General features: G+C 39.9%; 1 protein-coding gene across 1 annotated transcript in view; it reads left to right on the top strand.

Moving 5' to 3' along the window:
• Positions 1 to 11,015, top strand: part of LOC104527094 (synaptotagmin-1) — a gene marked incomplete at both ends in the record, with an annotated part of 70,734 nt that extends 59,719 nt beyond the window's left edge. Inside the window, one exon of the mRNA XM_010170714.1 lies at positions 10,882 to 11,015. Within this exon, the coding sequence (XP_010169016.1) occupies positions 10,882 to 11,015 (134 nt within the window). The remainder of the gene's footprint in view (positions 1 to 10,881) is intronic.
• Between the last annotated feature and the right edge of the window lie 1,529 nt (positions 11,016 to 12,544).

The raw sequence follows: 12,544 nt of genomic DNA, 5'->3' as shown, positions 1-12,544 counted from the left end.
GTATTAGCTCTCAGTGAATTTAATCCTCTGAATCAAAAAACACGTCTCTTTCACATTGTCTAAGACTGAAAGCTTACCTGACTGAAGAAAGCAGTTTGTAAAGTAGAAGCAATAGGTTTTGATTAAAAACATCAGAATTACTTTGCAGTATATTGGTTTGCATTTTTCTGGTGACTCATTTATATGAGCTAAGGTAATTGGGTGTTTCCTACCCTTTCTATCTTATGTAGAGAAAACATCCTGCTGTATTGCTTTTCTATTCTTGGTATCCTCTGCTTCTCCTCTGAACTCACCTAACACTATTTTGGACCCCGAGGGTATGGAATGCACGGTCATAAGTGTGTTTGCTACATTTGAAAAAAACCTCTCGCATGTAAATAACATGATAGTTCAGTGGTTTTTATGTGAGGCAGCCTTTATCACTGCCTTTGTCTTCTTTTGAGTGTACTGCTTCTAACCCTCTGTGGGAGAGGATGCACATTACTTATGTGGAATCTATATTAGCTTTTTTCCGTATATTAGCTTTTTTCCGTGTAAAGACAATCACAACACAGTAGTACCATGCTGATGTGCAGTCAAGCTATAAAACCTTACTGTGACAATGTTGACGTAGAGTCTGTAGCACAAAACATATGTTCTTGCTACAGTAAATTGCTAATACACTAGTTAGACCTTTTTTTTCTTTTTTTTTTTTCTAATGGTGTTTCTCAGTGTTTCAGGGTTGAGTAGTTCCTTTGAATGAATGTTGCCACTCACTCCGATGTGGTTCTCTTTATTACCCAGTAATACTGGAACTCCTATCTGTCCTTAGTGCAGTTTGAGAATATGACTCGTTTTGTCTCACAGCTGCTTGGTTTGGGTTTTGTGATGGGTCGGGTTTTTTGGGGGGAGGTGAGTAACCAAAAGAGGAATATGTTTGTTGTTAGTCAGCAGTTTAAGAAGGGAAAAAAAATGTATCAACTGTTTTCAGAGAAATAAATTTTATATGAAAGGTTGTTCCCTACCGCACCACAAGTCTCCATCATGTTTATCCTAAGTAGAGGTGTCTCAGTGCTTGACCATGGCAAGATAGTCCTTTTAGATAGGTATCATCTATACTTCTTTCCGACTAGCAATACTTCCTGTCAGTCAGTTCTTTCTATGAGCACAGCCTTTCACTACATCAAAGCAATCCTTTTTTTTTTCTTTTTTTTTTTTTTTTTTGCTTTCTTCCAGTTATTTTTGGGTGTCTGTCCTCACCCTTGTCTGTGTGGCACAGTAATTTTCCTCTGGACAGTCATCCCAGTTATTTAAGCCTGGAAGCACACAGAAGTGTCACCATGCAAATAGAATTTCTTGCATAACGACAATTTGTACATCCCCCTGGGTTTCTTTCAGTCAAGTTCCCTAAAAATCTTGATCGTCACACTACCACCCAGCAGCATCACCTACTGGGGTTCCTAAAGTCAGTGCCCTCCCACCATCATCCAGGACACAGGCAAACAGCTATATGCAGTAAATATCCACAGGAGCAGAGGCCCAAAGCTGATGATCACACAGGCAGGTTGAGCGAGGGCACTCAAAGAAAGACCTGTCACCAGCCTTTGCTCCACTGAGTAACTGAAAGGAGTGAAACAAAAAAGACAATGTTCTCAGCAGAGCAGACTGAGAACCTTTTTCTCATATCTTATAAACTTGTCTAACTCTCTCAAGGTAGGAAATATAGGTTCAGATCCCTTCAGCCAATGGAGAGGTCTGAAGAACATTTCCTAAATCAGCAATTAGTAGTTTATCCTGTTGGCTATCAGCAAAAGAGGAGTGGAGAGAAAGAGCCAGTGTTTATTGCTTTATTTTGTAAAACAAAGTAGAGAAACCCAAAAAAACATAAGCTAGCATAGCTGTAGGAAAACAGTGGAGACTTGGAAAGGTGAAGTGTAATTCCTCTCCATCAAACTTTTTTCCAGACATGTTGAAGCAGCTCTCCACCCAGGTATCTGGCCCTTCCAAACTCCAGTCTTTGCCACCTAATGCTCCTCAAGTGCTCGCTTTTTCAGCCTGATTTTTTAGTTGCAGTCTCCACTCGGCAGCATGTGCCTCAGAGTGAGATAGGACAGTTTCCCCCTGCAAATATTGACACCCTTCTCTGCATGACCTTGTTAGGTAGACAGCTCAGATCTGGAGGACTTAGAATCATGGAATCATTTAGCTTGGAAAAGACCTCTAAGATCATCAAGTCCAACCGTCAACCCATCACATACCCACTAAACCTTGTCCCTAAGCACACACCTACATGTCTTTTAAATACCTCCAGGAATGGTGACTCAACCACTCCCCTGAGCAGCCTATTCCAATGCTTGATAACTCTTTCAGTAAATAATTTTTTCCTAATATCCAATCAAAACCTCCCCTGGGGCAACTTGAGGCCATTTCTTCTTGTCCTGTCAAGGATGTGCGGGTGGACATGGGCCATCTCCATCGCCATCGTCCTGGAGCATCCAGACCACCCTAGATCTGCCTCCCAGAGTCAGCGACTTCAAGATACTCACTAACAGTCCAGTGCAATACATCATTACATAGCCAGCTCCTGTTGTTTTCTGCTAAAACATCCCACGTGGTCTACTCTTTAACGTTGGGTTGTTTAGTTTTTTCTATATTATGTGCTTCTGCTTCTCTCTCCACTCTTCTACCTGTCGTTATTCCTCAGTCAATGTGGATTCCACCCTCCTTCCTCCCCGGTTCACTTGAGGACAGTATTTTGAATCTCTCTAAGCCTCTATGTATTATTTTCTGGCATTTTCAGTAACACCAATTTAATAAATATAAATTTAATTATTTTTTTCTCTATATCATCAAAAGGCATTGCATAAATTCAAACCCAGTAGTCTGACGGAATTTGCTGCCTGAAGTATTGCCAGTTTGCTTTGATTTCTGGCTGAATTCCTGTACTGGAGAGTCCGCCTGTATCAGCAGCCCCAATTAATACCTTTACACCATTTGATGTTAATTCCTCCCTCATCTTAGTTACTCTTGTATTCTTTCTATTTGTATACAAGGATTAAGGTCTTTTCCACCCAAAGCAATTCTATGATTCTATGACATATTACAATACGCCTTTTATTTCTTTTTTTGTTATCTAGGATCATTAAAGTTTTAAAGTTAGTGTTACCTAAGTATGTTGAAGTTTTAAAATGCCATGCTGTCTTCCCCCCCCGCCCCCAACTATATTGAAGCTTCGTGAGCAGTCAGTTCCTCCCCTTTTGGTGCAAATACAGGGGAGCAAGGTTTACTGCTTCGATGCTCGTAGTTTGCATGTTATCACATTTATGAAGTGCTTGGTTGAGTTGCTTTGCTTTTACACAAGAGTATTCTGTGTTTACTCACAGCCAAAACTCAAGGTGCATTTTCCTGTTCGTTCCACCCACTTTTGCTGCGCTTTATAAAACTATTTGTTTTCCTGTGTGTAACTATGCTGAAATGAACTGCTTGGATGCAAAAGACAGTTCAGCTGCCCTTGCTCTGGCAGTAAACTTAATCATAAGCTCATGAGCACTATTTTGTGCTGGTTTTAAATAGGAGTTTTGGCTGCTACTTTTTTTTTTTTTTTTTTTTTCAGTTTTCTGCTACTTTCCCCATCTGGCGCTGTAACATTTGTTGTTATGTTCCAGTTGGAAGCACTGTGGGTGGAATTTCAGACTCAAGTGCTGGCTGAATAGCCCTTAGGCCACTATGAACATTTCTGTTTCCACTGTCAGCTCTGCATGTTCAGCAACCTCAGTTTGGGATTCTCGGGCGAGGGAATTGTTAGCTCGCTGTTGAGTTTACAGTATCTTCTTCTTCCCAAGGCTCTCTGGTTCTCTGAATTCAGAATTTCAGTAGCAACTTGGTGTTCATCTAACTACACAACAGTGAAGAGCTGTTATTTTGAGAATGCTTTGCTACAGTCTTTGTTTAATTTTTCTTGTTATAGTCAGGCTATCATTAGTTCTTATAAATACCAACCCCTTCTTCCCCATTATAAATGGATTATTGGACTCTCTTATTCCTGTAAGAAACTATCTAGTGTTATTGAACATGAAGTTACAAATGTTTTCATTTATAAATTATCCACTCTTACAACATCTTCTTTTAAAGATGCTGATGGAAATAGTCAAATAGTCCAAAGTCAACTAACTCATTACACTATGACATATAATATGAGCAAGAAAGGGCCTGATGGGCAGTGTACTCTGTGTGTGTGCACGTGCTGCATGTGGAGCAGTCCACCCATGGGGCATACATCGATGTTAGCAAGTGTATATGAGTCTTTTTAACTGAACTGTTTGCAGCTATCAGGGCCACTCTGGCAGCCCATGTGGGCTGCTTGCAATTTCTCACTCCATTCATGGCCAGTACGCTACTGGGTGGTGTTGGGAGAATCTCCCAGGCACAGTGCTCAGTCCTCAGCCCGCTTATTAAAGTGATTTTTTAAAGTGATTTGGTGGGGTCAGGACTGGCATAAACGCTACACAGGAGTCTACAGCAAATACTTTTGCTGCCAACTTTTCCCTTGTTTATTGATCAACTAAAGGCTACCGCCAAAGATTTGTCCCAGAACATCAAGTAATCTACAGCCTGGTGGGGTTACGGAAACTATGATGAGGTCCCAAGTAGCTAAATATGAACTTTAGCTGAGGATTGGACATTATGTAGCAAATAAACTTTTTTAAAAAATCAACAATCCTGTTTTGAAGGAAATGTGATAAGAAAAAACACACAAACCCTGTATTTTATGCCAAGAGAATTGTTTCTAATGAGAATGTTTTCCAATATTTCCCTTGAGACATCAGCTGCTCCTTAAAAATAATGTTCCAACTTTAATTTGTTCATTTGTGGAGGAAGGTAGAAGGCCCAACAGCTTGTGTCAATGAATATAAACTATAACTTTAATGCAATCTAGAATGTACCATAGCACTTGTACTCCTTAGTAATTGTACCTTATATTGTTTCTTCCCCAGATAGCACATTTCCCCCCCCTGGCTTTCCTTCCTGTTCAAAGCTTTTCATTCATCTGAAAAATACTTGTTTAGAAAATGCAGGCACAATATCACTATAAACTCATTATTTCAGAGACTTTAATTATCCCCTCTCATCCATATATGAATAAACAGAAGAAAAAAAAAAGTCAGAGCGAATTATCCATGGCCTGGACGCCACAGGCATCATGTGAATCATCCCTCTCCTGGGAGAGAAGGGTTTATATGCCCACGGAGAGAGCATGTCCTACGATCCTTGGGAAAAATCAGCCAATCTGTGGGAACTCCCAGGAAAGTTTGTCCTGTTTTGTTCTGCTCTCAGAGCCCTGCTGCTTTCCATAGCACAGCTGTGGCAACCGCTGCTGTTGCTCTCCAAAGGCAGAAGCAAGCATGCAGGTATTGCTAATGCTGTCAGCCTTCATCCCTGGCACAGTCTCTACAGGAAATAAAGTTGTTTACTGTATAAAATTGCTGGTCTTCCCGCTGCCACTTCTGCAAGCCAAAAAAGCTTTGTCTGAGGGATGTTTGCATAGAATAGGAACAGGCTAAGGGTGCAGTGTTGAATCTACCACTGCCTCTGCTCTGGTCTAAGGCTCTGGCTTGGCCTTTGCTCAGCTTTCCACCTTGCTGCACTATTGCAGATGAGAGTGATTATGGCTCTTTAGCATGGAACTAATGATCCACCCTGCAAGTCACCTCTGTCCTAACCGTGTTTTCAGACCCATTTATAAGGCTGCATTTCCAAACCCAATGTTTTTATTGGATCAGTTGCTGAGCTCTTCAGGAATTCATTCTGCTTCCTAGAATGGAAACTCTACTGTCTGCTGACACTTTTGCTGTAAATGTCAGTGAGGTGTGCTTTGGCACAGGTTTGGTATAAATTTTCTTCTAATGGGGAAAAAAAAGTGCTAATTAGCACCCAGTTATCCTGAACATTTTGAAGACAAAAATACAGCTAGAGGCAATTCTGTCACTCTATTTCTTCTCGGTTTCTACATTTGAGTTGAGAACATCTTCTTATTACAGTGTTTTATCATATGAAACTTTATTCAGCTGTATCTGTGACAAGTTTCTTCTAGATCAGTGTTTTTCCTATTAATGATGTTAGGCTTACTCAAGGCATGTAGAGGGTTTTCTGTGATCCCACTGCACAGAGCTGTGTGGGATTCTTTTTTTTCTTTAAGCCGTTAGACTCCCCACACAAAGACTTAGGACTGTAATTGCTCACCCAGTCAAGTCCAGTGTTATCTATGTATCATTTTTCAAATTTGTCAACTTTCTAGGCACTTGCTTTTCATATTTTGATTAGATTACAGAAGCCTTACAAATATTTATCAAAGACAAGCACGATCCTTATATTTGCGTTCGGAATAAACCACTGTAGTAAAACCATTCTGAGCTGAGTACTATGGTGATACATTTCTGCTGAAGATCCATACAGTTGGAAATTTGTGTGCTGAACTCTCTCCTACCTAGGTGGAAAACAATTTTTCATTAACTGCTGATCCCTGAAACAAATTTTTCATCTTAAAATCCACTGACAAGCAGTCATTCTCAAGTTACACTTTTTCCTCAGATATTGTCATTAGCCATGATTCTTTTCTTTTGAGTTGTAGTATTTTCTTTCAGCTTTAAATCTGCTTTTTTAAAAACCTCTAATAATGAAGTGCATCTTGTCCACAATGTAATGATAATGTAGTCATTATTTTAAGAGGGTTCTGATTTGTGTGTATATATATATAGATATATGTCTCACAGTCCAAATGACTCCAGAAGTCTACCTGCTGTTGCCTACCATTTCAGTTATCCTTTAAATAATGTATTGGCATCTTACTGCAAACTTCAGGAAAATAAAATGTGTCAGCTAGTCCCCTAGTGCTTTTAAAGCAGTTCAGCTAACCTCCCTTGAGACACTGTTGTACAATCTACAATGAACAATTAGTTATGAATTTTATGTCTTTTTAGCATTCATGGCTAGACTGTTAATGAGGGAATAAATAGCAGAATTTTATTTAATCTCACACATTGCTTAACAGGAATTATTAAGCAAGGGACACACAGCAATTTTGTCTGTCCCCTTTGCCAGAGGGACGTCCATAGTGCTCTGGGGACAACATACCTTCTTCCAGATAGATGGGCAAAGCTCATCTATCATGTAATGTGGATCTAAATCCCTGTTTACTTGAAAGGAATAAAACTGGAGGAAAAAACAGGGTGATGTTCACCTCTTTAACTTGAAATTTCTTCAGTGTAACTGCTTACATGAAAGAAAATAGACTGTCTTGTATCAGTAGAGAAAGAAATGTTTTGGAGTGCAATTATTTGACCAAAGACAAATATTTACTCTGGAATGAGATAACTATCCAGAGTACATAAAGAGAAATGCTTATTTATTTTCATTGGCATCAGATGTAGATGTTTCTACTTAGTCAAAATAATCCTGCCCTTTATGCCCATGCTATGCACTTAAGAGACAATTTATTATTGCTGAGCTGTAATATCAGTTCTGTCATCCTTACTGGTCCCACTTACTCAGTGAGACTATTTACATATTAAAGTGTTACTCAGCATGAGTAATGGTGCCAGCACTGAGGTTATGTTGCAAGTAGAGAGAAGAGATGTTTCCATTAGCACTAAACCTTATCTCAGAGAAATCACTGGAGACTGGCACTTCCCAGATGTTCTGCTTCCTTTTGATTATCCTCCCTTCTTCTAACAATTGACTCCAAGCAGTTTAGCTTCTGTTATTTGGTGGAACAGAATCTATCTTTTTCAGAGATTTATTCATGAAGTTGCAAGAAAAGTCTATGCTTAGCTATCAGGTTGTCTGTGTGAATCACAAACAAATAGATTACTGGAGAGTAGAAGGAGTTAAGGATATTGTCATGGGATATGGGAGAGTGTAACTGGAGATAATGCAGTGATGGAGAGAGTCATATATGAGACACGGAAGAATGAAGAGAGGGGAGAACTAGGTAGACCAGGATACTTTAAGAAATAGAAAGGGGATATACAATCCAATGAGGAGAAACTCAGTTAAAATCTCTGATGGCCCCTCCACTTACTTGAGGTGGACATCTCATTCTGATTTGCAGTGGTTTTGTGATGAGTAAACTTATTTAATACTTCCCTCAGAAACTAGAAAAGAAGGAATATTACATGATATTCAATTTTTATTTGGTTTGGCATGACAATGTTACCCCTGGGTGAAAAAAACTTGGGCTATTGTATCATATGGTGTATCCTTTTCTGTGCTCCATTTGGGACCTCTGCCACTGACAGTTCTGTACGACTATGGCAATCTGGTACCACTGGGATCTTTCCTACTAAAAACCTGGTGTTTGACTGAGCCTATTTCAAATCCCCAGACAGACAAACATAAGAAGCTGATCAGGACATGAAAAAGAAACCACACAAACCTAGCTTGTTGGCTTGTCCCATGACCATGAGTTATCCAGGGTCAGATTTTGCTCTAATACTCTAGATAAAAAATCTAGAAAGTTAATAGAAGCAAATCACTTAAGTGATTGTACACGTAGACCCTGAGCATTCACATACGCTTGAATTCTAGGTTTAAAATATTTTTCTCTAAAATGTGGAATGTTTATCAGATAGGAATATATCTGCATCACTATATAAATCATTGCTATACAATTCCTTATAGGCATATGAATAATCATCAGATCTGTGTATAAGCACAGGTCGGTAAAAGGATTGACTTATCATGTACATTTAGTTTAATAGAATTCTTCAGTTCTAATCTCCTTAATAATAACTTATTACTGCACTATTTAGCCTCCCAGCTCACTCTAGTTACTCAAATTATATTTTAACAGCATTTTATCTCATTTCCATATCTTAACACTCTACCACTGGCTCCTTGACTACTGAACTTTCTTACTATGTATTAGCTATACCTAAAACATCATCTTGCCTGTCAAAACAATTGTGCATTCATCTTGGAGCCTCAGCAAAAGTAATAAGGTACATGAGCTTTTCTCAAGCATCACCTAATTTTGAAGGAGTCCAGATTTACCTGTTTTCCACCTTCAAAACCCTGTATGCAGTGATGTTGAACTCACTATTCAAAAATAAATAGAACTCTGTTGGCTTTTTGCTAGCATTTCTGCTCTTCACATGATACTCCTTAATTCATACATTGTGCAGCCAAACGGAACCCTTGCAATCCCCTGTCTAGCCTCGAGCGTAAACCTACCCAGATTTAATTTCTATTTGAACTTGAGTCTTTTGAGGGAGAAGGAGTCTTAACCTTCTGTAACAGAAAGTTCACCAGAAACACTGAGGAGCTACTCCGGCTGTCTCAGTAGTCTTACTACTGAAGTATATGCCTATTTCCAAGGCAGAATTTGTCTAGTTCCTTCTCACAGCCATTGGATCTTACTATACTCTTCAAGTCTGCTGGCTTGAAGAGTCCACTACCAAAATTATGCTCCCTTCAGAGGTACTGTAGACTGTGATCAAGTCAATCCAGTAACTTAACTGTCCCAAATTCTTGAGTCTTGCACAGTAAAGCATATTTTGACTGTAGCAGAATGCAGTTACTCCTCTCAGACGCTCCGAGCATGGAGTCATAAAGCATGGTTTGCTCATAGTGATAATACTTAATTTCAGTGTTAATTTGACATTCTTCTATAGCCCCATACTTTTCTCAGAAAGGAAAGGAGAAGCCCTGTCCTTTGATAGTTCAGGCTCCCTTAATTTATGCCACAGATGACTTGTGGCTGGCTGGTGCTTTGTATATGTCCTGCAAGCTTGCTAGAGGGAAGGCTTACCTCAACCTACATCATAGTTGAGCTGCCTAAAGCCAAGGGAGGTACCTACCCAAATTTTGATGACAGTACTGTACAGGTTGTTGAAAAGGCTGAGCTTGAGATGCTTCAAATGGTGCTTCACAGTAGGCCTGAACAGAAAAATAACTTGAGCTCAGTGAAGGTGCTGCTAATTAATACCACCTTGAAAGAAGAACTGCTAGTTCATTCTGTGAACAGGAACATGGCTTTTGTAATAGATTAAAGACTGATAGTGCTGTTCTTTTAAGCAGGCAAAATTTCTGTTGAAAGTATCACCACTGAGATGCTACTTCACGATGGTAACATCCATGAGAATTTTGCTTGTGTGAGGAATACCTGTTTAGGTACCAAATCACTTCTGTTCCTTAGCCACCAGAAGTCGTACAAAATAACAATGGGAATTCAATAGAGAGTAGCAAAAACAATTCATAATTTATACTGATACGCTGGCCTGCACCTTACTCTACCTGCATGTAGCACTAAGGTAGAGGACTGGTATTTAAAGGGCAAAGCCTCTTCCTGCCATGCAATCTGCCCATGAGCCAGACCCACAGACACCGCGCTGTGTCAGTCGCAGCCCGATGGGGAGGTCAGGGGACGGGAACACCACAGTGCAGCTCCCGCCCGAGGAGCGATGTGAGGAGCTGCCGGGCGGTTGCAAGGCAGCCAGCCAGCCTTGCCCTGTGCCCGCCATGTGGGCATTTGGCAGCACTCATGGTTCTTGGGAAAACCACCTCACAGCCCCGTTGCCAAGAAATGATGGCAGTAAATAAATAATGTTAAAGTAAAAATGATTTCAGGATGGTTAATGAGCTACATAACAAAGTGAGGTGGGATTCACTCCTCCTTCGCAGTGTTGAGGACATAATGCAATAAATGTTTTGCACGTTTTTCCATCTGGAATATTTTGCATTTGCACAGTTGTTTTTCTACGGTGGAAATTAGGACTTCATTTAAATGCAAGCTGTTGCTAAAGGTTTTTCTTTTTTTTCATCGCATCTTAAATTTGTGGAATTAAAATCTGTAGATTACACACTGAACCACCCTTCTTATCTCTACTTCTTCTCTTGATTACCTAGATCCCTATGTGAAGATCCATCTGATGCAGAATGGTAAGAGACTGAAGAAGAAAAAGACTACAATTAAAAAGAACACTCTGAATCCCTACTACAACGAATCTTTCAGCTTTGAAGTACCATTCGAGCAAATTCAGGTAATGTCAAACAGTGTTTTGTCTTCCCTCTGCATTCCATTTCTCAGCCCTTATAAATATTTAACAGGAATCTTGTTAATTATCACGTGTGCATGCCTTCATTAGCACCTAGGTGCCAGCCCTGTGCTACATTAGATGAGTGTGACTGCTTCAAGAGAGAAATGATAAAATGCACAGTACTTACGAAGCTTTGATTGCTCAGTGAGAAATGTATAACTGACATTTTCTGTTAACAGAAATGGGTTCTGAAAAAAAAAAAAAATCTACAGGGAGACAGCAAAGGAATGTGCCAGTAAAAAAAGTATAGGGATAAAAGAAAGGGCATATATAGCAATTTTTCCCAAATTATTTGAAATAATACATTGGCATCGTCAGTCACATTGGTGTGCCCTGTGCATCTATCAGTCCTGTTTGTTGAAAGTACTGCAGTATCCCTCTTAAGCAAAACACATAATTTGTATTATGAATAATTCAAATGATTCAAATAATTAGTTTTTTTCAGTTATTCACCACAACATGAAAACTTTTTTGGTGATTCCCATGCTCCTTAGAAAAAGACATTTGAGAATCTCAGGAGTCAGTACTGCAGTGCCTGATTTCTTGGCCTCTCAAGGGAGTTCCAGCAATTGCACAGGTGCTACTCCTGGAGAATTCAGTGCCTAAAATTAGGGACCTCAGAAGTCAGCACAGTGAGCTGGGAGTCAACTATATTAGCAGTGTAAAATAGCAGGACAAGCCATCATATCATTTTTTTCAGGGACTCAGTTACCTACCTTTGGACTACTGGGAGGCATATCATCTCTCACTCATGAGAGTAAGATTTAACGTCTTCGGATGTTAAGTAACCTTTTCTCACAAGAGAGGAGGTCTTAACCACCTCAGGAGGCATGTAGGAAACCCACATCCATTCACTCCCCTCCCTACGTGAATTTGAACCTCTATCTTCAATGTCTTAGGCAAGTATTCATATCGCCTGTGCCTCTGGCTTGTCTTGGGCGTGCAACACTCATTGCAGCATAAATAATAAGTATACAGTTGGCCACAGACCCTATCTGTTAGCTAGGTGGTTTGCTTGGAAAGGGAGAGGCTTTGGTCTATGTGTGTGATCTAGGTAATATAAACCACATAAAGATCAGTTGGTACAGGCCTCCTCAATTTCTGTTAAGCCTTTACCGTTAGCATTAAACTATTTTGTTCTTCTGCTCACTTGTTAGAACATTCATTGGTAGAGCAAGATTCATTGGTTTAAATATCCTCAGAAGAGAAAAGAACTGCATGTTGGCTTCCCACATGCCCTGGGTAGCTCTGTGATTGTGGAGATGTTAAGCAAGACAATAGCTTTTCTGGATGGAGCTGAGTATGGAAAATATACTCTCAGGAGCCTCCCAGTTTGAATGACTATATTTAAAACAGTCTGGGAATACATCCTTTTGTGGCTTGTAAAAGAGGTCTAGGCAGGAGTTAGGTGCCTGGCTACTATGAGAGTTTAAATAGCTTGGGCCAAATTTGGAGCCCAAAGACATTGCCAG

Source organism: Antrostomus carolinensis, unplaced genomic scaffold (genome assembly GCF_000700745.2).
Source record: "Antrostomus carolinensis isolate BGI_N321 unplaced genomic scaffold, ASM70074v2 scaffold4886, whole genome shotgun sequence".
NCBI classification, from domain to species: domain Eukaryota; kingdom Metazoa; phylum Chordata; class Aves; order Caprimulgiformes; family Caprimulgidae; genus Antrostomus; species Antrostomus carolinensis.
This window is presented reverse-complemented; position numbering and strand designations above follow the sequence as displayed.